Raw genomic sequence first — 26,354 nt, 5'->3', positions numbered from 1 at the left:
CAAGAAAAGTTTTCTTATCATCATCATCATCTCTATCTCCATCTTCATCATCACCACCCCCATCATCATCATCATCATGACCATTACCACCATTATCTCCATCTCCATCATCACTATCACCACCACCACCCCATCATCATCATCATCATCATCATCTCCATCTTCATCATCACCATCACCACCACCACCCCCATCATCATCATCATCATCATCATCATCATCATCTCTACCTTCATCATCATCACCACCACCACCCCCATCATCGTCATCATTATGACTATTACCACCACCATCATCTCCATCACCACCACCACCACCACCACATCATCATCATCATCATCATCTCCATCTTCATCTTCATCACCACAACCATCATCATCATCTCTATCTTCATTATCACCATCACCACCCTTGTCATCATCATCATTTCCATCTTCATCTTCATTTCAATATAGATTCAGTGGCAGGAAGACCATATAAGGTTCAAATTTTGGTTCTGCTACTTAACTAATGTATTAGATTCCATAGTGGGAGATATTTTTCACTTGTTTGGAGACTCAGTTCTCTTATCTTTAAAGAGGATCATACCAGCTAGCAAAAGGGGCTGATTGTGAGGATTGAAGTGTCTAGCCCAGCACCTGGCCCCTTGGGGGTGAGAACCTGACATACTTCTTCATGTGCACTCCGGACAGTACACTTGGCTGGATAGAAGGAGAGCAGATTTCATCCCCACAATAGGAAATGTACTCATGGGACTTTTTAGATTATAAAACAGAGTCCTGTAGATTTTCCCCCCTAAAGTATTACAAGAGCCTCATTGGGAAGAAGAATACATATTATTTATATTTATAAATAAGGAAGCTGAGGCACATGAAGGTTGAATGACTTGCCAATAATCCTACCATTATACTCCTGACTTCTGATCATTTGATGTTGACTCTACAGCCACCGTTCTAGTAAAAGGTTAAATGGTAACACATGCTGGAGATTACTAGCATGGTGTTTTTAATTTTACGTATTTTACGGCAATCCATAAAAGATTTTACATCACAACCCAATTCGCCCACATAAAAGTTTCATGAAACAATACTAACTCTTATCATTTTATTCCATTCTGTTCTTTTCCAGTGTGGTGTAGTTTATTTCATTTAAACAATGTTGGCGTGATAACTCCCTACATGGCTTTTATAGCCCAAGGGATCACACCTATAATCTGAAAAATGCAGAACACTTTCCCCCAGGGTAACAGAATGACCCAGGGCAGCTCTACACAGCGTCCATGCCCAGATCCCACCCTCTGAGTTCTGAAGGCAGTAGGTCTGGGATAGAGTCCTGGAGTCTAATTTTTTTTTTTTTTTTAATAAGAATACCCCCCCCCACACACAAGAGATTCTGATGGTCCACTGGCTAAGGACTGGTGTCTGATTGCATCTCCCTGGTTGTTCCTACCTGAGATGCTCCTCTCTATTTAGTGATTTGTTGGTTGGTTTTTGAGTATTTCCTCCATCACTCTGTGGTTATACAGCTCTGAGAGGGGGGGAATAGCATGTCCCTGTAAGGAACCCTCATAGGCTGCTTATTTTAATTCTGCATCAGAGGTGTCCCGGGAGTGTGATTAGAAATGGAAATGGAAGGATGGCACAGATACTGTTGATCCAGATTTTCTTTCCAACCCTGGGGAGCTGGGAATTTAAAAAAAAAAAAAAAATCACCCAGGGGCTACCTGAGCTAGTGACAGGCCAGCGGGAAGGTTGAATTCTTCCAGACAGCCTTTCCCGCCCTCACCCCCTCCTCTGTTACACAATTTAATTACACGTTTAATCACTTCAGAAACCCCATCCATTCCCTCCAGTGTAGCGAGATCTCTCCTCTTCTTAGCAAGGCGTCTTGGCGATAAGCAGCTGTCCACGGGAAGGGTGGGTAGGAGTCCTGAAACTCTCCCTCGGCAAGCAGGAAAGACATGGCCACATAAATCTGAAACTGTTTTGACATTTCACTCTGGTTGTTGTAGTTTTAATAATAAAGGAAGAACAAAGTATTTGTAGCTTTAAATAAAGAGGCAGCATTTGGCATTGAAATCACTGGGCATTTTTTTGTACGCAGTTTTGTTTTTGCTCGTTTGAAAGGGAAGAAAAAAATGAGCTAAGAGGAGGAAAAGTTCAAGAAGAGGAGAAAGCAAGACCCCTGGACTTGTCCTTCATAGCATTAATCACCATGACGATTTGGGGATCATCTGTGGGTTCCTTTCTTGAGAGCCTGCCTTCTCTCTTGACCACATAGTCCATAGGGACAAAGGTGGCCTCGAGTTTTACATCATCACGTGATGAATGAACCTGTTTATATAGCATATACTATAAGCCAAGCCCTGTGTGTGTGTGTGCGTGTGTGTGTGTGTGTTGTTACGATTTGGTTTTTATTTTGATCCTTAACAATCACACTGTGAAGTCACTCATCATTATCCCGACTAAGCGGAAGCAACAACGGAAGCCCAGAGCATTGCACCTCCTTGCCTAAGGTCACACAGCACATCTGCAAAGGAGCTGGGCTTCCGAATCTTCCAAACCCCTGTCAGTTACAGGATTTTAAGATCAATTTACAATTAACCATGCAGCTTTGTTATAAATTCATTCCCTCTCTTCTCAGGGCATTGCTTTAAATTTTCCTGTCCCCATCCCCTCTGTCTCTGAGCCTCTTCTTCATCCTGTCTGTCTCTTCCCCTGTTACCCTTGGCACGCCCCCCCCTTCTCAAAAATATAAAACAAAATAGGATAGTAAGCAAGCTCCCCGGTGGATTTCATAACTTTGCATACCATATATTTAGTTTAGTAATGAAAAATTCCAGCTCCAGGCGATGCATAGGATAGCATTTCTAATGTTTTTTAAACAGCTATTAATGTAGGCAAGCGCTGTGTGGCTGTGTGTGTGCGTGCGTGCGTGCGTGTGTGTGTGTGTGTGTGTGTGTGTTTTCTGCCTCCTCTATATAATCATCTGCTCAGTGTGCACCCTGAAACTGAGAACAGGAGCCAGAGGAGGGGCGAGCTGTGATTGATGGGCCAGGCCTCGCTGGCGGAAAGAGTCCCATCTGGGGTTGGTTTTGGGAGCAGTCAGATGTTGAGGGGGAGGTCAGCCAGGCGGCCCCGGCTCCCCTCCTTCAACATCCAGCCATCCACACGTTGCACAGAGCGCACACCCTCGCTCGTAACTGAGGCTTGCTTTGGGCAGATGCTTTGTGGTGTGGGGTTAGAACAGCTGCTAAGTTTATGGAGGAGAAAGGAAGCAGGATGGTGCAGCAGGTATTTTTCCCGATTTTATATTTCACTCGAAATTGTGATTTGAATGAAGCTGAAGTCTTGCCTTGCGTTAAGTCTCTGTTGCTTTCTGCAATCCGTACTCTGCTCCTTGAATCCTGCGTGGGGTGGGGGGGTGGGGGGAATTTCAGCCAAGTGTGTGTGTGTGTGTGTGTGTGTGTGTGTGTGTGTGAGAGAGAGAGAGAGAGAGAGAGAGCTTTCTGCTTGATGTGTCTAACTGAGCTGGTCTTAGAACCAGCAGGTTAATGGTGTAATTTTGCATTTTCTTCTTTGTCTCGGTGCCCCCAGGGGCATGATACAGTTTAGCTCTTTTCAGCCAGGCGCTGGAGGCTTTCTCTGAATATGCGCAATTTCTTGCCAGAGAAGTAGAAGGGACCGGGCTACAAAACTCAAGTAAAACAGTCAAGAAGAGGGAAAACTGCAGGCGACCCAGAAGGGAGGCTTGCTTCCCTGAGTCTGGATTGGCGGGGGTCCCTCCGGGAGTGGCTGCTTTTCTTGGCTGTGTGGACAGATACCATCAGTGGTTTATTCGGGCCGGACAATTCCTCTGCATGTCTTCATTAGAAGGACTGTGTTCAGGCCAGAAGGGGTTTTTCCAGGCAAGAAATGGACCGGGTGGGGGGTGGGGTGGGGGCAAATCAATTCCAGAACTGAAAGGGGAAAGGGTAATTCAAGAAGTTTGATGATCACAGCTGGGGAGACACATGCTCCTACAGAGGGAAATAGACTTCATTATTTTAAAGCCCACCTTGGCAGCTCTGAAAGCAGGCACTTCGCCCCTCACGAAAAGTCAGGCAGTTACATGGAAAAGAACATCCCCGCTTCACGCTCAGCCACGTAATGGCTATTTATCAGTTGAAATGTGGTTTGCATTAGATTTGGGGCCAAAATATTTTGCAAAGTCTGGTGGGCTGCCACCCCTTTGTTCTGTTATTACTCTCTAAAAATGGCTTTATTAAACCACTTGGGGCAGTGAATTAGGCAAAGGGAGATGTCTGGGGGGTTGTGTGCGGGAGGGGGAGCTCTCGTTTTCTCTCTGACTCCTATCTCCTGAGCCCACCTCGGAGAGGAAATTAAAGGTGCTGGGTGTTTCCGTGACCGAAGCAATCCGCCCCCCCAACCCCGTGTTTGAAGACCGCCTCTCTGAATGTCTGCCTGCAATAGAGTCGGCACACTGTGCTAATAGTCAGATTACGGTGTTTGTCTTAAAATAGCAATAATATCCTGGCTATTTCATGCTTCAGTAAAATATTTAAATTGAAATGGCATTTTTTTTTCTTTTTTTTTTTTGCTTTGGTGACTCAGACTTGGTTGCATTTTAATAATGCTCTCGATCTCAGTAACTGGAGTACTAAAGCCACCCATGGTGGGGTGGGGGGGCGCATCTTGCATAACGATGGGGTCCCATATCTTCTAGCTGTTGTTGAGTTTCTGCTCTGATTGAGGCTTGCGGCATGAGGACAGGGAAGTTCCCTCTACATTCCTAGTAACTATTGTCTTTTACAAGTCTCTATCCCTTTCTACAGGAGCAAGGGCAGACGTGAAAACCTAAGGTCTTAAGTTTTTTCAAAAATATCTTTTGTGTATTTATCAGCAACCCAGGAAAGTTCAGGCACTGAACATCTGATGTTAGGTTTGGAAATCTCTTGCAGCACTTGCTGGATGATGTGGGGGTTCTGTACAAAGCAGAATCACCCTCCCCACCACCTCGGGACACCCACAGGCACCCTGACTCAGTACATATCAGAATCTCTGTGATCATCTCACTTATTTAGGGAAAGGTGGGGGTTTGGCATTGGAGTAGAAGAAAGAAGGCAGCTTCTACAAATGAGGGAATGTCTAGCCGGAATGCTCCAAATAATTTTTGTCTGTCACTCTCACCTACGTGAAGTTGACTTCAGCTTTCAACCAGGATCCTGGTCACGTGCCCAAGATCTTCCTTGACCTGGAGTGCCAAAGGTGCCCTTAATGTGAATGTATTTTTCCAGAAAACACACTTCAGCCAAGCTAAGAACCCAGGAACATCACTAGGGCAGAAACAAAGACATCTCTGAAGCCATCTGAAGGTGAAAAAGAATTCTATAGGAAGTACAATGATCTTAATTAAATATTAGCTGTAATTAGCCCAAAGTGCAAATGTTGAGAATATTAATTAAGGTCTCTCTGGAACGGCTATCAGTGTTAATAAGTAACTGCAGGGGGTCCCACTAACATCTGTTTGAGGACTTCAGAGCAGGAGTGCCCTGCAAAACCCCGTGGACTTGAACCCTACCTGTGGGCTCCTTGACGACCATGCACACAGTCCCTAGAGCTTGGTGTGCTGGGTTTGCCAAAACAGCACAATGCTTGATAGAGGTTGGCGCTGTGTCCCCAGTTGGCCCTTGCCTTTCCTGGGATAGCCTCAGAACCTTGTGAAGCTAGACCCTGGGCTTGAGATGGCACTAATTTTCCAGGCTGCTGCTCTAACATGCACCAGAGACTCGTCTAGCTAGCGGAACACTGGTATTTCTGCATCAAGTATCCCAACACCTGACTCCCCGTAGGGTGTACCCACGCCTGGTGGGTAGCAGGTCTTGAGGCCACGGTGTAGGAATGACCAAAAGAGGTTTGTTTACTTCAAAATAGGAACAAATCTTTCCACCAAGTGATAATAGCCTTCCGAGGTCGGAGACACCTGGGGATCCATTAGGCTCCTGGCTTCCCTAGGAGCCACTTATTGTGGTGACCTTGCACAATGATTTCCTAGCTCTGGACTGCAGTCTCCCTCCCAGCCAAGGAACATGGGGTGAAAGAGGCAATGCATGCAAACCAGGGATCCTAGGTCTCGGCGAGATTAACACTGGGGGCAGCATCATCCTTTGTGGGGGATACCATTCCGCGCATGGTAGGGTGGTTAGCACCACCATCCCTGGCTTCTCTCTACTCCATGTGAGCAGCAACCCTTTCCTCCCACTGGGAACAACCAAAAGTGTCTGCACACTTTGTCAGATGTCCCCGGGGGAGCGGTTGCCCTGTGTAAGAAGTACTGACGCCAAGCCTGGCACAATGCCTGGCACCTTCTAGGCCTGAGAAGAAAGCAGCACCCCTCAGCCTGCCTTCTGAGCACTGGGGAGAAGGGATCCCTTTCCGAAGAGCACAGAAGCCTGAGGCCATCATGGGTCTTCCCCTCAGCAGCCCACTGTGCTAAGTCCGAAGCCCATGTGCTCCTTCCGATGATGGGAAGCACATTCTGAAGAAGATGTCTCCATTGGGCACCATCCTTGGCACCAGCCGTCCACAACTCTGGCTGAGCTTCCATCCTTGGTTTAGGGAGAACACACCCCCCCTTTGTCTCTCTTCTGATTTTCCTGCCAACTTTATTTCCTGCCCAAACTTAGCATTACTTCCGTAATGGTGGCTTCTTACTCGATGTTTCCATATTTAGTGATAACTTTGCCACCTTGATTTAAAAACTATTCTGCAAGGGCCAAAATGGTTAAATAGTTTAGATTGTGTGGGTCTCTCACAACTACTCAACTCTGTGATGATAGCATGATGAGCATGGCTGTGTCTCGATAAAACTTTATTTACAAAACAACCAGTGGGCCACATTTGTCCCATGGGTCATTTGCCAACCCCTCTCTTTTTCCCCCTACGCTACCACCCTATGTCCTATTGCCAGGTTAAGCTTCTCAGAGCCCAAAGCTCATTATTCGAGCATGTATTCACTTAAAAGTACTGATAAATGCCTACTTTGCAGCTAGCATGCCATGAGACACTGGAAATGGAATGGAGAACGTGACACAGTCCCCAGCCGTGAGGACTCTCCCAGACAAATAAGCAGGCAGTGGCAGCACTAGGAATTATGTGAGATGTGATCACAAGCCACAATGGAGCATAGAGGACACACAGCTGAAGTGGGCTCAGTGTCAAAGAAGGCTTGCTGGAGAATTTGGCCTGGGACCCAAAAGGACAGTCAAGACCAGCCAGGCAAAGGAGAAGGGAGGGTTTTCCAAGCAGAGAGGCAGTGAGTGGGTAGACTTGATGGATGTGGAGAGTATGGAGTGACTGTTGGCTTCTCCTTCTGACGCAGAGAGAGCTCAGATCCCACCAGAAAGCCCCTGTAGTTTCTTGGGAACCTGTGGGGGACAGGCTACTCTTCCTGAGAGTGCTTAGCTGTATGGAAAGGCCACATGGACCTATATGGGAAAGCTTTCTCTTTGTGTGAACATCTCTCTGCTGTTGCTTTTTCCTGCTTCCCTTTGGGGCCACGCCTGGAGTTTTCACAAGCCTGATTTTCAGTTCAAAGAAGCACCAGATCAAAGGTCGGGGGTGGGAGGTACTGAAACGGGCCTTTGGGCAGAAGTAGAATCTGGCAAAATGAATTTCCCTTTGGAGGGTTCTCAAGGTCCCAGAGTTTCTGGGACTTCTCATCAGCCAGAAAAAAAGTGGCTCCATGTGGAATTTGTGTACCGAGGCCTGTGTTCCTTGAGCAGCCCTGTAGAAGAGAAGGATGCTAGTTAGCTTATAAGTGGGAGAGGACGTTTCTATTCTTATTAGCCCAGACTCTTTGGGTTGTAAGTAACAGAAAATAAAACTATCTGACACAAACTGCGGCAGTTACCGCACGTAACTAAAGCAAACAGTGGTGTTATTAACTGCAGATAAGGTTGGACCCAAGGCTTCACATGATGTCACTGGGACTTAAATGACCTGTTTGTCAATTTCTGGGCTTTGTTTCCCTCTGGGTTGGCTTCTGCTTTAGGTGGGTCCTTTTCAAGTGGCAGTTGTGGGCAGCCCCGGGGCTGTGCTATTTTTACAGCAGCCAATCCCAGCGGAAAGAGAACCTCTTCCCCAAACCCCTGGGAGGTCCCCGGATTATGCCTCCTTGATGTTGCTAGAGGTGAGATCACTAGATGGAGGTGAACCCATGTCCCTGTGACGGTGACCGTGAAACCCTCTGATGAGTCAGGGTCACGTGACCGTGTCTGGAGGTAAGTTGAGGCAGGGCTCAGCCTCCCCATCTGTACTCTGTGAGCTGAGAGAGGATGTGTCTCCTAACAGGAAACCAGGTATTATTCTTGATGAAAAGACCAATGCACACAAAGCAGCAATGACAATGTGGCTTCCCAGGATGGTCAGGGTTAACTCTCCATGTGCAGGGATCCAACGAAGGTGCCAAGAGACCCTGCACAGCCCCAAATGCAAGGAAAAGACGTTAGGCAGAAAGCAAGCAATAGCTGCACATTTCTGCTTTCCCAGTGGCATAGACATTTGGAGACATTCGTCTGGGGGAGGAAAGGGCGTGATGGGAATGTTTTCACTTGTAAAATGTTTTAAACTTATCCTAAGCTTAGTTCTCTCTGAAGTGTCATCTTTAACATTCTAATTAAGGTCCCCTCTAAACAAATGCACAAACTCTGTGTGCGGCTCCGAGAATAAACTTTTTTTTTTTTTTTTGGGTCCCTTCTCTGTCATAATGTTTTCGCGGCACTCCAGTTGCTTTAGCTGGAGAGGCTCTCAAATGTTGGTGGTGGGGACTGAGGAGATGTGAGCAATCCTGACATTCTTGCCCTGGTATCATTCTGTGAGGGCTGAAGTCACATCTAATTGACCACAGACAATGGGAGAGGCAGCTATGCTTCTCTCTCTCTCTCTGAATGTGCAATCCCATCTCTTGAGATCATGAAAAAAATTGGACCTCTGAGTTACAGTTTCTGCTGCAGTGTGCATGTGTGTGCATTGTGTGCCTGTGTGCGCACGTGTGTGTGTATGTGTGTGCAGGGTAGTATAGTTATGAGGGTCTGGGTAGGAGGAGAGAAGGAGAGAAGCTTCCTGAAATGGAAGTGTTTGAAGTCAGTTTTTTTTTTTTTTAATTCTTTTGACTTGACTATAATGATCACGCTGCATGTTTTGCCTAGATTGGAAGGGTGAATTGTTATATAATACTCTGTGCTTATAAAAAAAATAAAGCAGGGGGCGGGGGGAGGCATTGACTAATGAGGTTGATGCAAGTCCAGCATTTTATAAAGATACTTAAAATGGTGAACACAGTATCACAGAGTGCCATCTTTATCCAAATTAGGTCTTGAATTTCCATTGGCTGCTTCTTATTGGCACTTCATTGGAACATCACACACACATACACACACACACACACACACACACACACTGTGACCATTAAAAGAACCCCCCCCCATCCCATTATGTGAGCCAAGTCACATAAAACTTTGATTAAATTCAAATGCTTAGATGAATTGTCTCTCCTCTCAAGAACACACACGTTCAATTTAATCTCTCTTGGCATTTTAAGTATCAAATCAAGGCGCTGCTGTCACTGGAGACAACTACATGCTCGCATGTTCCAAAATGGGAATGAAATAAGAAGGATCTGCCAGAAAAATCTGATGGGGCAGAGTACAGACCCTCTGTCTTTGGCTATGGGGCTGGGAGATAGGGGGAAGTGACTGCACCTTGCTGAGCCTCGATGTCTGCATCCGCGCAATGGGGTCATGTCTGTATACATGCTGAGCACCATTTCCTTACGAAGCCTGGCCGAGATGAAGGGGAATCCAACTCGGGCTGTGGGCACCGTGCCGGCTCCTGCAGATTGTTGCGGGGAGCACTGGTCTTCGGGCCCCAGAGAAGGGATCTGTCTGGTGCCCTCTCACAGTGTTCTCACCCTCTCTCCCCTTTTCTGATTTTTTTTAGGGTAATCAGGAAGCAGCAGCTGCCCCGGACACAATGGCTCAGCCTTACGCTTCAGCCCAGTTTGCTCCCCCTCAGAACGGCATCCCGGCGGAATACACGGCCCCTCACCCCCACCCCGCGCCCGAGTACACGGGCCAGACCACCGTCCCCGAGCACACGTTAAACCTGTACCCTCCCGCCCAGACGCACTCGGAGCAGAGCGCAGCGGACACCAGCGCGCAGACCGTGTCCGGCACCGCCACAGTAAGTGGGCGCGGGTCCTCGGGCGGCCGAGCTGGTGGGGGGTGACTGCAGGGCGCGCCCCATCCGACGTTGGCTCCTGCCCCCCAGCAGCCCCTGAATCCGGCGCTGTCGCAGCAGCTTGCAAAAACTCACCTGTCTAGAGGCCTCCTCTCCTATTACTTACTTAAATCAACACATTTTTCCTGAACTGCCTTTATTCGTAAAAGGAAGCTTTCATCTCAGTTCTGTTCCTCTTGCCTTTTCTGGAATTAGGTCCTCTTAGAAGAATCATACACTTCGCAATTTTAACAGCTTTATGGAGATAAACCATTTTTGGTGTACCATTCATTGATTTCTAATATATTTGCACAGTTGTGCCACGGGTGGCGCAATCTAATCTTGGAATATTGCCATCACCCAGGAAGAAACCTCAGGCCCCTTTGCAGCTTCTCCCCACCCCAGCCCCGTCTTCTTCAGCTTCTTCAGCCTTCCTCATGCCTTTAACATTTACCTATGTTCTTCTGTGTTTTGTGCAAGCCATAGGGTGGGGGAGGCCTGGGCCACAAAGGGGCAGCATGGGAGAATTTTCCAAGGTCATAGAATGTTCTGTATTTTGAGGGTGGCTGTTTAGTTTCTGCACCGAAAAGGGTTTATTTTATTACATATGAATGTATTCAGTGGATTAAAAACAAGCAACCAAACAAAAAAGAAACATTTTATCACCACCGTAAATTAAAAACTAGCATTGTTGGCTATTAATCAAAGATAAGCCTTAACAAAAATAGTTATTAAAATTAAACACTTGTTCGTGTGCACGTGACCTAAAATAACCATGCACATCACAAGATGTATATGTTCATTTGAGAAACCTTGTTCTGTGGAAAGCCCGGGCAGGCCAAGCTGCTAGTCTAGAACATTTTGTAGGTAGAAGGCAACTGTATTTGTACCTTTTTCCTCTGCTCCAAGGCCTCTGGAAAATCAGTATTTGTGAGGGAATTTCTTGGTTTATAGCAGGAGATTATTTCTTGGCCCTCAAAGTAACCATTTACTACTTTGCTACCTGGTACTTCATTTCAAGGTCAAATACGGAGAGTTTTGAAAAATAGTATACATTCTAACATGGTCTATTGCCCATCTCACCTTTTGTGTGTGTGTGTGTGTGTTAAATACCTATATGACATGAAATTTACCATTGTAACGATTTTAATGCATCTAATTCAGTGGGGTTGACAACATTCACAGCTCAGTGCAACCATCACCATATCTAGTTCCGGAACATTTTCATCACCCCAGAAGGAAACCCCAACCCATTATAGAGACACAGCCATTCCCATAAATGGATGTATGGATGGATTTTCAGTCCGTATGGATTTGCCCATTCTAGATATTTCATAAAAATGGAATCATACAACATATGACCTTTTGGTTCTGGCTTCTTTCACTTAATAGAATGCTTTCAGGGTTTATCCCCACTGTAGTGTGTGTGAGTACTTTGTTCCTTTTTATGACTGAGTACTACTCCATTGTATGGCTATGTCCCTTTTGTTCATCCATCCATTCACTCATGGGCATTTGAGATGTTTCCATCTTTGGGTTTTGTGAATAGCGCTGCTATTCCCTGTGTATATCTGGCTGTTCCGACTCAGGGACGAGTTTATTATATGGGTTTGCTGGTCTAGCAGGTGTCTGTTACCGGCTGTGTAAACTACCAGCTAGGTGTTTATTTGTTTTTGGTTATTTTGTGACAGTCAGTATTGGCAGGGCTTCAGAAGGTTTTTAGAACTGAAAAAGGATGTAATAATGTCCACTCAGACATTATCTAGTAAGCCTCAGTATGTGCCAACTATATTAACCTGCTCTGGAAGAGTGATTTATTCGTGCATGTTTTTAAAGCCTCTACTGTGACCAGGAGTCCTACCAGGTGATGTGGCTGAACCGAGCAGAAATGATCCTTTCCTTTTATAACATAGTATGAGCGTCCTAGAGTGAGCTTGTGTCAGTCAAACAGCTGCATAAACACAGATTGTGATTCGTGCTCTTGAGGAAAAGACGGGTGCCGTGGAGGGTTAAGACTGGCAAGGGAACTGCCTGCAGGTGAGTAGTCTGGGACTTCCATCAAGAAGATGATGTTTAAAATAAGAAGATAAGCTCTCCAGTCAGAAGGAACACCAAGGTCAAGGTCCCCAGGTTCAAAAGATGTTGGGGGCGCCTGGGTGGCTCAGTGGGTTAAAGCCTCTGCCTTCAGCTCAGATCATGATCTCAGGGTCCTGGGATCGAGCCCCACCTGGGGCTTTTTGCTCAGCAGGGAGCCTGCTTCCCCTCCCCCTCTGCCTGCCTCTCTGACTACTTGTGACCTCTCTGTGAAATAAATAAATAAAAATCTTAAAAAAAAAAAAGAAAGAAAGGAAAATATCCTGACTTGTTCAAAAAACTAAAAAGTCTTCAGTATGTCCAGGGCATGCAAAGAAAGTCCAGAGGCACAGGGGCAAAGCATGAGATGGGAATAATCATGAGGGATTGTATCCCACAGACTTGCTGGCTGTGATCCGTGGGTAGAATTCCACACCAGGAGCAAGAGGGAGCCACTGAGGAAGTTCGAGCCAGAAGAGCAGGAAAATGAAATCTTAAAAGGAAGGGTTAGCGATGATACCTAAAAGGAGATCTTAACCCAGTTGGGAAGTTGTGATGCCCCGTATCCTTTTGTCCCAGAAAGAGCTCCCTAGAGATCAGCGCACATTTACACGGGGTGTTGGGTGTCCAGAGCGCCCGAGGCACTGCCGTGCCTTGAAATGGTGAGCACGCGTGCTCTCTTTCTTTAGAGAGATTCTTGGTCCGCTAGAGAATATAGGATACCTTTCTGTTGTGACTGTAATGTGGTAAGTCTAGGGCATGGGTTTCTAAGGCTTTAGGGTATTTGGGTGATGGAAGAAACACTTGCTGAGGGACATGCCTCGGTACCGTGGTTGAGGGGACATACATTTCATAGTCTTCTGGCTGCTGCAAGTAACAGAAAATGCAGCAGGAAACATGTTGGCTTATCCAACAAGAAGTCTCAAAGGAGGGCTGTCTTCAGACCCAGGTTGGTGCTTGGCATACGTGGGCTCGGTTCCAACAGGATCCATCTCTGCCTCTTCTTCCTTGGCTCACATCTGTTCTCTAGTTCTGTGTGATGGTTCCTGGAAGTCCAGGCTCCCGATATCATACCAGATTCCTACGGAAGGACTCTCGGATGAGTCCCATGCAGACGAGCCCTGGGAGATGTTCTCTCTCCCTGGTTTGCTCGGTATTCTGACTGTTCAGTGGCTGACGTCGAGATCGGGGGCCTCAGCCCTGCAGCCACGGAGAAGTACCACATTCAAATGCAGAGAGCAAGGATGGGCCCACCAGAGTCAACGATAAGGTGCTTTGGATCTTCTCACTGATGATATTAAACAGAAAGACACTAGTCAAAGTTAACCGTGAGCCATGTGCATGGAGAGCCTCCAACAGGTATATTTGGCAAGCGTTGGAACTGGAGGGAAGGGCAGGCAGGTCACTGAAACATTCACAGGTGGCAAGGTTCGGGAGGCAAGGGGCTACTGAGTGGGACATGAATAGGGTCTCCAGACTGGAGTTTGAACGGGAGGAGTGTTGGCAGGGCTGCCTGGCAGTGTGAACTCGGAAGGCATTATGGAAGCCGGCATCACTGGAGACAGAGAGAAAGCAGGGCACCTGGACTATTGATGAGAGATACCAAGGGGCAGGACTTGAGAAATGCATGGGAATGGTTGGGGTTGGAGTGCACTGCCCATCGTAGGCACTTGCACTCAAGAGAAAGAAGAGAGCAACTGAGGAGTGTAGAGTTCAGAGGAAGGAGTTTGTGCAAGAGTGGATTTGGGTTCCTCTTTTATGCCCAGGAAAAGGCACCTACGGGGCAGATGGAAGGGCAGAGAACAAGAGATGGGGAATGACGACCCAGGAGGGAAGGTGACCGAGGCTGTACACATACAGCAGGTCGCCTAGGAAAGGAGAAAAAGTACTTTATGTTTTACAGTTTTATTAATATACAATTGACACACGATGACCTGCGTGTATCTAGAAGCGCAGCGTTTGATGAGGGATGACGTACGTGCAGATGGTGTAACCAGCATTTCCATCGCCCTCAAAGGCATCTCCTACCCCGCTGCGGCCCTTCCTCCCTGTCCTCTTTCATCCCCCGGGGGACCAACAGATCTGCTTCTTTCATTACAGCGTGGTTTTTAGTTTCTAGAAGTGTAGAGCAACAGAGTCGAATGCTGGACCCTCTTTGCCGGGCTTCGTGCCCTTAGCATCGCTGCCTTTAGATTCGCCTGACCTGTTGGATTAGTAGGTCATGGCTTTTCACGGCCAAGTAGCAAGTCCGTTGTGTGGTCCCCTCTGTGGAGGGGTCTGTTGATACATTTACTCGAGGAAGGGTCTTTGGGTTGTTTCCAGCTTTGGACCACTACCAATAAGGTTCCTGCAAAATCTGGGGAACATTTCGGTTTTGAAATAGGAGAGACATGTTGTTTGTTTGTTTGTTTGTTTGTTTTTGTTTTAAGTAGAACATTAAGTACAACATGTATTTGTTTTAAGTAGAATATTTTTCATTTTGGTATAATAATTGTTTTTATAATTCTTTTAAATAAACATATATCTTTTATCCCCAGGGGTACAGGTCTGTGAATCGCCAGGTTTACACGCTTCACAGCACTCACCATACCCTCACAGCACATACCCTCCCCCGTGTCCATAACCCACCCCCCTTCTTCCCACCCCCCTCCCCACAGCAACCCTCAGTTTGTTTTGTGAGATTAAGAGTCACTTATGGTTTGTCTCCCTCCCAATCCCATCTTGTTTCATTTATTCTTCTACCCCCTTAACCCCCCCCCCCCATGATGCATGTTTTAATCCATTCAGGCTGGTCATCCCACAGACAGGGTGACAAAGAGCAGAAAGTTGTTGCTCACAGATCTGGAAGCTGGAAGTCCAAGATCAAGGTGCCAGTGTGGTCGAGTGAGGGCTCCTTCCTGGTTCATAGCTAGGCCTTCTCACTGTGTCCTCACAGGACAGAGAGGTGGGGGAGTCCTCTGGGTCTCTTGTGTAATGACACTAATCCCAATCATGAGGGCCCCCCCATGGCCTGATTCACCCTCTAACACCCCACCTCCTAACACCATCCCTGGGGCTTTAGGTTTACAAAATGTGAGTGGGGTGGGGGAGGAGGGAGAGGCACGAACATTCAGACCACGGCCAGAAGAAGGAATGGACGGGTCAGGAACACGGAGAAATCTCCAAGTCAGGAAACCCTGTGAGGACTTCCTTCTCTGTTACCTTTGTGTTTTCAGCTGATAGTGTCGGATTTGACGAGCAATACAGTGATTCCTGAATTTGGACAGACGTGCTAAGAATCTGGCTCAGATGATTCCTAGGGTGTCTGAGGGGCAGCGGGTTCCCCTCCAAGCCGGGAGAGTGTGACTTTGGCGAGGGTTGGTTAGCCGGCCCCTTTGTTTTCTCCAGCAACATTCAGGTGACACACGCTGTCACAAAAAGTTTCAAAGCAAAGGGAACCATTCTGAACTGAAGGAGGGGGCTTAACCTGACGTTGGGGAGGGACAGAAACCTAAAAGAGGCCGTCTTGTTTTCTACTACACGTGATTCGTGCATATGCTTTTCTGTCTCGGCCAAGATGGAAGATGCTTCTGCTGCCATTGACCTACTTGTTAGTTGGACTTTCCTGACCCGGCCAAGCAGAACATGGTCTATGACAAGTGCATTTCCAAATGTCTTTGCCTCCTCACACGTTTACCAAGCATGTCTTCCCTTCCCTCCAGGTTCTGCGTTAAGAAGGAATTTCACCTCTAAGTGGGTCAGACCCCTGTTCTCCCAACCCTAGGATCCGCGGCCCCGTATTAGCTCGTCTAGGTCACTCTGCGCGGGCTTGCGTTGTGCCTGGAGTCACCCTAACTCTGACGGTTCTTAATGCCAGTCTGAGGGCACTGTCGAGGACATCATTTCTTTGAGAAACCGAGTAGTTTTGGGTACGAGAAAACATCCATCCATCTGGTAGGCTCCAAGAACATCTAATATATGCACATGATTTAACACGAAGCGCAGAATCTGTAAAAGGGGAGCGGGAGGCACCCAGAGCCGAGGAAAGTACAGACAGAAAAGACTTAGCAGGTCATCCTCTCCCCAAGGGCTGAGATGAGTCCCTGCAGGACATGTTTCTGCCGGATGTCTATTCGGTGTAGGCCTCCAAACAGTCGTGGATCACTGTGTTGACAGAGTCAATATTCTGTTCTCTGAGCTACCGCTCCTGACAAGGTATTTTACTCTTGACATATTATAATTAGAGATTTGCAAGTAGTGAATTCTCCATGTATCTCCAATAGCAACTCAACTTCTATTTTTAACCCCTCTACAGTCTGTGTAAAGTCTCCCACCAGCTCTGGGATCTGATGGGAGAAAAAATGCTAGAGCTAGGTCCCCAAGCTCCGGGCTCTGTTGACAGGGACAGGAACTCCTTAAGGAACCAAGTCCCTGACCCTCAGCTTCTGCCAACTGTAATGTCAACTGGGTCTCCAGGGTTCCTTAATACGTTTAATAAGTGAAGACATTGGCTGGTAGTGATTTCTTGTTCTCATCCCCCCTTTCGTTCGTTCTGTCTTTTTTCTTTTTTAAATATTTTATTTATTTATTTATTTGACAGACAGATCACAAGTAGGCAGAGAGGCAGGCAGAGAAAGGAGGAAACAGGCTCCCTGCTGAGCAGAGAGCCCGATGCGGGGATCGATCCCAGGACCCTGGGATCATGACCTGAGCCAAAGGCAGAGGCTTTAACCCACTGAGCCACCCAAGTGCCTCTGTTCTCATCCCTTTAAAGACTGGCTCTGCTTTTGAAGTCAGGTGTGTTGCTGAGGGGTGGAGAAAACTCAGTGCATTCCTTTTTGTCCATTAGCTGCTTCTGCTGCTGTTGATATTATTATATTAAATTATTAAATTAGCTATAATTTAATTATAAATTAAATTACTATTATTTTAAAGCAACTCAGGTTTATGGTTTTAAAAAAAAACACTTTAGGGGTACCTGGGTGGCTCAGTGGGTTAAGCCTCTGCCTTCGGCTCAGATCATGATCTCAGCATCCTGGGATCGAGCCCCACTTCAGGCTCTCTGCTCAGCGGGGACCCTGCTTCCTCCTCTCTTTCTTTCTCTGCCTGCCTCTCTGCCTACTTGTGATGTCTGTCTGTCAAATAAATAAATAAATCTTTAAAAAACAAACAGATATACAAAAATACCACATTTTAGAAAAGGGTCTACAATGGAGACCAAAATTTCTTAGTGCCCACAAGCCCAGTTCTTTCCATCTCCTGCCAGAAAGAAGTTACCAATTCCTTATATTTTCTTCCAGAAATGTCTTGTGCCACTGAGAGCATATGCCTGGGTCTTGGTCCATTCGGGCTGCTATAACAAAAATAGGACAAGCTGGGTGCCTTATAAACAGCAGACGGTCATTTCTCAGGGTTGTGGGGCAGACAAGTCCGAGACCGTGGCACTGGTGCTGGCCACGTCTGGTGAGGGCGCACTTCCCACTGTGTGGGACAAGGGGACAAGGAGCTCTCTGCGGCTTCTTTCTGAGGGATCCACTCTTATGACCTGACCTATCGGCTCCCACATACCTCATCTCCCAATATCATTACCATGGGGGGGGGGGTAGGATTTCCCTGTGTGAGTTTTGGGGGACACAAGCATTCAATCTGTAGCAGCCTGCTGGCCTGTTTCTCTGTATTTCTGTCTGTCTCTCTGTCTCTCTCTCTCTCGGTCTCTCTTCTGTCTTTCTCTCTCTAAATCAGATCTCTGCAGCTCTAATTCCTCTTCCCAAAAGAACAGAGTTCAAATAGTTTGAGAGTTGTCTGCTGTCGCGGAAGAGGGAGGGAAGGTGCGGTGCCATCGACCGAGGCCTGCTGTGGTCCGTAGACCGTGGTAGAGGCCGTGCACACCTCTTTTTGTTTTGCCTCCACACCAAGCCCTTTAAATGACAGCTGTACTCACATTTTACACTGGGCAAGCGGAGGCTCAGAGAGGCCAAGAACGCTGTGGGTTTGGGAGAGTTGTGCATGGCAGAGCGGAGAGCCTTGCCCACGTCTGTTTCATGTCCAAGTCTGGCTCTCCCCTCAGTCTCCAGGGTATTCCCTACAAGGGCTCCCAGGCTTGCAGCATAGGTGACCAAGGCGCGAGGCTGGGGCGAACAATCTAGAATTCTTCTGGATTCTTCAACCCTGCTCTCCAATTTAAATTAGCAGGTCATTGAAGAACCTGGACTCCGATTTATTGGAATTTGGTTTTCTGCTTCCACATTTGGGCTCCCCCATGTGACCTCTCTGGTTTTATTATCCCGAGTGTTCTCTTCTTCCTCTGGGCCTCTGCCTTTCTCCAAACCCCCTTCCTCTTCCCTTTTAAACAGCCCTCAGAGCTGCATCAGAGAACACCACAGAGTTCTTCTCTCTGGTGGGGGACTTTGGCCTCACTGGCTCACATTTAAAGTTTGGCAAAATCCTTGAGGGAATGCCTGTCTAAAGATAGGCTGGGGTAGCCACATCAAAACAGGAAACAGGGAATAGCGATCTCAAAATTCATAGTCTCTGCTCAGTGAGTGTCAGACTATGTCCTAAGCACTTTTCATGCACAATCTGAAGTTATCTTGACTTTCTATCACCCTCCCCCAAAACAAAGTATATATGAAGCATTATCATTCCCATATGAAGCATTATATAAGGAACAACGTAAGGAAATTCCTGAAGTTCATTGTAGCCAATAGGGAAAAGCTAGAGCTCCAAACCAGACTCAAGACCAAAAAGTCCTAACGAGGACTCGAAGCCCAGAACATCCCCAATCATGCCCAGGCTTTCAAGCTAGGCTTTTTTCTGCATAAATTATAGGGAATGCTTTGCCTGGGAATCACCCTTCCTACCCTGGGGAGGGCCCCAGCAGACCCAAGCATGTGCAATATTACAGGCTTAGCGTGTGCTCTTATTTGAGACCCATGCCTTGAGCAAACTCCAATAACACGTTTCTGTGGCTTCGCAATTGTCTTTTCAGATGACAGTGTGGCTGAGCTGTTTTGTCCACACTAGTTCTATTTGCCACACTAGTTCACATTTACCTTAAGGACATGGGAACAGCCCCTTGTTCCTCACGAGGCCAAAGTATTATGCTTCTGCCTACCGGGTAGCTTTCAGATAAATGGCCCATGGCTTTCAGGGTAAATTAAAGGGCTTCATTCCCCAATTCCGGGCTCATTTTACCATTCTAAAGACCCTATTCACCGATTCCTAGTCCTGATGGGCCCAAAGGCATGATCAGACCCACCTTAGGATAGCTCTGAGAGGGGTGGCCTGGCCGAGAGCATCAGAGACCCATGCGTGTCATGTCCTGTCACAGTACTAGGGTTATGGCCTTGGGATCCAGGGGAAGTGAAGGTTCTCACGACAGGTCAGAAATAAATACCATTTGGTATCGTCAAGAATGCAGAGAAGAATCGAGTGCAGAGCCTGAATTTCCCACTCCATTTCTGACGCCGAGTGGGACCATTGGCGTGGGACGTAACGTCTCTGAGCCTCACTTGCGGCCTCCGTATATGTGAGTCTTAGAGCAGCAGTGACGTCCTGAGGAGAAAATCCGAGGGAAGACTTCACAGTAACAGGCACACGGTAGACATTCTACCATAGGAACCATGACTGTTTTGAGAAAAAAATCACATCATTCCTAAAAAGCGAAGTATCCGCTTCTGTCCTGAAAATTTTTCATTCTCGGAATTCTTCAGGAGAATAAATTCATCCTAAGCATTGTATAACTTTCTGTTAAGAACCAGACCAAGACTCTAAAACCCCCACATTTGTTTTACAAGTGATTCTTACATTTAATGATTTTCATATGAATGGCTTCCAGCCACTCGTGTCTGAGTCCCACAGAGGGGTAGCCGCTAGTCATTGAGCTAATTAGGCCCAGGCCAGGCACACGCGGGGCTTAGATTTATTAGGGAAATACACATTTGGCATTTTGTTTGTAAGGCTCAAAGCCACCTTGCTCTTGCTAAGTAAGGAAAGATCAGACATACTCCGGGAGTGACTTGGTGTTTCCCTCGGGGGACTTGATTGTCGTGTTTGAGTCACAGGTCTACTAGGCACTGGAAGTGTTTCACCTTGGCTTTCTCTCCATCACAACCGTACTCATTGTCATTACCTTTACACTCTTGGGATGACTAAGCAGTCTCTACCCTTGATGGAGATGATAGTCTTGGAGCAAGTATCAGCACACGGCGTAGTCCTAAAGAGTTGGGTCGATGGTGGAATGATCTGAAGACGGAGTGCGCTGTCTGTGAGCTGGACAAGCGGCTGATCTAGGTGTTCGAAAAACCTAATTGCCTTTGCATGGCCTATAGCCCCATTAGGTGGTTTTGTTGCTTTTGCATGGTTTTTTGTTTGTTTGTTTTTAAATGAAACTTGGGAAGCAGGCACTCATCTGTTTGGGGCATGGTATTTGAATCACTCATCAGCCAACCATAGCTCATGCTCTTAATTGGTGGCCATATATTCTACAAGTCTGTAGTGAGTTCATAGGAATTCTGTGCTCTATTTGGGTTCTTGGCTGGAGAAGCTAGTTGACTATGCTATTTTAACTGAGGGCTCCTGGGTGCTGTGGCCAGACCCTTGGCATGTTAGAGCCAGAAGAACCAAAGACTTTGCCTGGTCCATCTACTCACTGTACAGATAGGAGATCATACAAGTCAAAGGCTGAAACAGAAATCCTTTCATGTCTAGGCAAGTAAAATACATGTTTGAGAGAGACTGTTTACAATGGAGACATAGACAAAAGAAATCATTAATTTTCTCCATTAACATAGGAAAGATAAAACCATAGGCAAAGTGCTGTGTGACCCCTTGGTGGAAACATTGGGGTGGTTTAGAGAACTCATGGACCGTCCAAAGGGGCACCCCCATCCTCCGTCCAGTCACTGTCATACTGAACTGCTAACCCAGCATTACAATATCTTTTCATTTTCTTTTTTTAAGTAAGCAGCTATTAGGATTTTTGTGTGTTCTCTTGTTCACTCCCGTTTCACTCATTTTTGTTAGCTGCCCAGCTTCTGAAAATAAGCCCTGACTTACTCTTGGAATCTTAATTTATTTATTTATTTATTTATTTATTTATTTTTAAAGATTTTATTTATGTATTAGACAGAGATCACAAGTAGGCGGAGAGGCAGGCAGAGAGAGAGGAGGAAGCAGGCTCACCGCGGAACAGGGAGCCCCATGCGGGGCCCGATCCCAGGACTCTGGGATCATGACCTGAGCCGAAGGCAGAGGCTTTAATCCACTGGGCCACCCAAGTGCCCCTTAATTTATTTTTTTTAACCAAGAGGTAAGTTAGGAGTTTTAATCCTTCATTACAGGTGTATGAAAAATATAGCTTCGATGCTTCCTCATGACAGTGTAGACAATCATAGATCATAGAAGGTTCGAGCTTGAAACAACTGTCCTGTCTGTCTGCTTCCTTTACAAATGATCCCATGGTTCAGAGAGGAAAAGTGATCTGCCTGAGTCACAAAGAGAATTTCACAGCAGGAATGTCCCCAAAGAAAATTTCCACTGTACCGCTTCCCCCACTATGGATTCTACTGGCTGTGACCATCCTTTTCCTCCTCCATCTCCTGGATCCTGTAGTAGTTTTCAAAATGCACTTACTTGGGGTTATCTGTGCACCCAAATGGACAAAGCCCAGTGTCTTTAGGAGCGGGTCAGACTGTGCAACTTGGGGCTCCCTTTCTCTTCGATATCTTACTTTGGTTCCTAGTCAGAGGTTGCGGCGCCTTACTCCCATTAAGGCTTCCAGACTTCTAAAAAGAGTATTTACCCTCCGTCTTGCTTGCTGCCCCTGATGTTGAGGTCAAGGGGGCTGTGCTCATTCAGGGCTTTCTGTGTTCCAACCAAGTCTTGTCTGAATCGCTGGTTGAGGACAGAGGCTGTCAGATTGTCAAATTATAACATTTCATGTACGGCTACGTCCATGTTACCACACAAGCTCCCTGAGGGGCAGAAGCTCCAAGTCTGGGCTCTGCCCTCTGTAGAGGGCCCACCAAAGCCCTCAGAGACAGGTGAGCCTGGTGGGTGAGCCAAGCAGAATGAAGATCCCATGAATCCTAGGGACTCTTCAACTCCTGGACTTTGGAGAGAAGGTCACCACATCCCAGATAATAAGCCATCCCTCTTGCATCAGGAATGGATCAGGCTCAAGGACCTGCATTTTATGTGTGTGATCTCTATGTCCTTGGGACAAAGCCACGTGGACCAATTTGTTCTTCGTAGACCAAGGTTTGTAGCCTGGACAGATCTAAACAAACCAGGCCATTGGGACCAAAGCGATTTAAAGCCTTAACAGTTGCAGACTTGTTTTGGGAGTAAAAAGCAGGTTTTTGTTTTTTTTTTTCCTTTGAAAAGAATTTATAGAGTGAGTTACAAATAATACAATTCAAAAAGTTTGGACTACCCTCATCTTTTTAAAAAGTGAAACATATAACTTGGTAGAAAAACAAATGGAAATTTCTTGGGCTGAAAATAATTTTTTTAAAAATGGCAGCTGTCATTTATTAATAACGTATGGGGACCAGTAACTAGCGTTTAGTGAGCACGTACTAGATGCCCAGTGCAGTGATGCTACAAACTTTATGTTAATGACCTGAGTGAATCTTACAGTATTCAGAGGAGACAGGGACCATAACTGACGCCTTGTTACCTGAGTGAGAGAACCAGATCATAGAAAAATCAAGGAGACTGCCCAAGGTCACATCACAAAGCCAATGGGGCAAAGCAGGGATGTAAAGGGAGACAATCTGACTCCAGAATCCACTCCATCCTTCACTCCATGAGCCAAGCACTACGTGGCCCATTTTCTTCACATTCCACAGCCCATGGATGGATGGATGTGAAGATACCAGAATTATGGATGAGAAAACAGAAGCACAGATGTTAAGTCACTTGCCCCAAGGCCATACAGCTAATAAAGGGAAGACAGTAAATGCAGCCCCAGGTCTGGCAGATTCTTAAACCCACATTGTGTGACTTCCCCATCAGAAGTAGTTTGTTTTACCTAAATGACATTCTCTGCTGTTTTAATTATATCATAGCAGACAAATGTGTTAATAATCTTTGTCCCCCATAATTCTGTGTTTAACTCAAAACTGCCTCAATTCTCTCTCTCATACACACACACACACACACACACACAGAGTCTCTCTCTCTCTTTCTCTCTGTCCCTCCCTCCCTCTCCTCCCATCCCCCAAACACCGCCCACACCCCCAGGGCATCCAGGGGCCCCACAGTGAAAAAGGCCTCAAACCAGTTGGCAAGCTGACTTAAGGAAGCCTGGATCTCCCAGAGAAACTTGCTACAAGGAAGTCGCTAATTATAACCCAAATTGTATTTGACTTCTGCATCTTTGCTTCACATTGTAACACTGTAATTTAAAGAGATTGTTCCGTGGCCTTTTTTAGGGGAAGAAATTAACTACCATTTTCTTACTAAGAAAAGCAGTGGTAACAGCAGTGCAGGAGTGACAGGAGGTGGGTCCCACCCCTCCTTCCCTCTTCCCAGATTGCACGTGGGAGCCAGGTTAGCAATTATGCAAGGAATTGCCCGGGGTTCCAGGCGCTGTCTCTGGGTGACACCCATCTGGCCTCACCAAAGGGAAAGAGAAGATGAGGGGTGGGCAGGCTTGGGAACAAGAGTCTCCTTGACTCCAGGGGTGGAAGGTTGGAGGCAGAAGGCAAGCAAGCTACATTAGTCCTTGGATTTGGGGGCCTTCTCCTATTTTGAGCCACTGGCACTCTTGACAAAGACTAGAGGGGACCTGGTCAGAGGTTGAAAAGGGGAGTTGCAGCACTGCCTGGACTTCAAACCTTGGCTGTCTTTCTGCCTGATCCAGCTGTCCGGGACCCAAAGCCTCTTTTCCCTTTTCTCGCCAACCTTCCCCAGATCTTTAGCATCACTGCTAAGCCAGGCCAGAAGTTAGCAAACTACAACCAATGGGCCAGTAGTGGCCCGCTGACTGTTTTTGTCAATAAAATTTTATTGGAACACAGTCGCACCAGGTCATTCATGTGTTGTCTATGCTGCTTTGCTTTTGCAAAGCCGAGTAATTACAACAGACGTATAACCCAGTGAGCTGATAATACTTACTATTTTCCTCTCCTTAAAAGGTTTGCCGATGCCTGATCTAGGCCAAGGTTGGCATATTGTTGACCTGCTGGCTTTATTTAGACCTCAGGCCTGTTTTGTTGAGTTCACAAATGAAATGAATTGCCTACATTTTAGAATGGGAGATTTCACAGTACAATCTGGCTGTGATCAAAAAAGGGAAAAGTTCAACAGAAACCAGCCACTGTGTGCTAATCTTGAAGGTGGGCTGTCTCTTGGGGCTGTTTGCTGCAGTCACCACCACTCCCTACAGTATTTTATCAAGCTTACTAGTCTTGGTAGGCATTTGAGTTTTGACTGGGTCAGGTGGGTCTTCTGGATTATTTTTTAATAAAATATTTCCAATTTCTCCCCTAGCCGGTGAATTATGTTTCTTTTCTTCTTTCTCCTTCATCAAACTGGCCTTCCCGTTGGAACTCTGGCAAGAAATTATATGTCTGTGTAATGCCAGAATTCCATGAATATCAGACTTATATCAGAAATATAGCATCTCCTACCCCTAAATACACATTCTCTCTCTCTCTCACACACACACACACACACACACTGCCCCTGTTTTCTCAAGGATCAAAACCTATATTATTGCTGTCTCTGATTTAAATCCAAGCTGGATTAGTAAATGCTATATTCTTCTGAGGTCGTGGAATGAATATCACAGTTGATATTATTAATGGGTTGATGATAATAGTGGTGGCCAGTGTATTCAGGCTTTAAGTAGATTAATCTGAAACCTAATGGCCATTAGGGTTGTCCCCATTTCCCAGGTCAAGGAATACAGAGACCTAGAGAGGTTATGTCGATGCCCTCAGATGCACCGTCATGGGAAGTGATGGGCACAGAACTCAAAGCCAGTCCCAGCTGATGGGAAGGCACAGCTCTGAGAGGCCATGGCAACTCTTTAACGCTCATAGGCACAACCGGTAGAACCAACTCTTGACTGAAGTAGACAACTGATACCCAGCCCTGGACCTGACACATCCAATGTGTTGAGGCCCAGGGCCAAGTCTTCTGCAGCTAGAATGATTGATCCCAAGAAGAGCCTCTGGAGGCCTGAGTAGCAGCCCTGAAGGTTGGTTTTTCAGTAAACAGTCACTGAAGATCCTTCCGTGGTTCTCAACAGACCCGCTGAGAATATGTTTTTGCCTGCTAGCCTTCTCAAGCTCAGCAGAGGGAGATACTGGGGGGTGGGGAACCCCATGTTTTATTCTAAAAATAAGGGCTCCAAGGGTAGGAGGGTACCCACGACAGAGGGAGATTCCAGCAAACAGGATCTGGGCTCCATGCGGCAGCCGAATTCCAGCACAGAGCCTAGCCGGGACTGTGCGGGCACCTCAGCCCACCCGGAGATGTGCGTGTGGCTTTAGGAAGCCCTGCGATTTGGCACCTGCTGCTTGGGCTTCAAGTCTGCAGGCTTCCTGGGGATGCACAGTGATCTGACACTGAGGCTGAGCCCTTGATAATGACACTGTAGACGCGAGGTAATTACACATCCGTTACTTCCCAAGTCAAGCTAAGTGGACCTCTGATTATTATTCTGCATATAATAGGAGCATAACTAACACTGAAGGGAAATTGTACTTCTCTATTTTATTAACCGCTTTTTTTATTCCCTTGTGCACCGCTATGATGCTATGAAATCTCTTTAAATGTGATATTACTCAATATAATACAATAATAATGCACACACCATAATGTATTGGATTACTTTGCAAACAGCCCTTCTGAAATTGAATTTCCCATCATTTCCTTGGGCCAGCCCAGGGTGGCTGGGCTCACAGGCCCTTTCTGTGCCTGGGAGCCTGGGGTCTACCTTCACAGTCACTTAGGTTTCCATAGATACAAGCAGTTGGTCCACATCATCTTTATTCACGGTGGGGATGTTGG

The 26,354-nt window shown here is 46.6% G+C and overlaps 1 protein-coding gene across 18 annotated transcripts in view; it reads left to right on the top strand.

The window, feature by feature from the left end:
* RBFOX1 (RNA binding fox-1 homolog 1) overlaps positions 1–26,354 on the top strand; it is a 1,454,978-nt gene that overhangs the window by 1,270,338 nt on the left and 158,286 nt on the right. For 17 of the 18 annotated variants that reach the window (XM_013055188.2, XM_013055180.2, XM_013055189.2 and 14 more), the window contains one exon: positions 9,999–10,241. In XM_013055188.2, coding sequence (XP_012910642.1) covers positions 9,999–10,241 — 243 coding nt within the window. Of the gene's footprint in view, positions 1–3,068; positions 3,294–9,998; positions 10,242–26,354 lie in introns of those variants that run through there. The other variant, XM_013055183.2, reaches the window with a different exon arrangement.

This window comes from Mustela putorius, unplaced genomic scaffold (assembly GCF_011764305.1).
Source record: "Mustela putorius furo isolate JIRA1106 unplaced genomic scaffold, ASM1176430v1.1 tig00004007_pilon_pilon_pilon, whole genome shotgun sequence".
Classification (NCBI taxonomy): Eukaryota; Metazoa; Chordata; class Mammalia; order Carnivora; family Mustelidae; genus Mustela; species Mustela putorius.
Note: the sequence above shows the minus strand (reverse complement) of the source record. Positions and strands in the feature narration are given on the sequence as shown.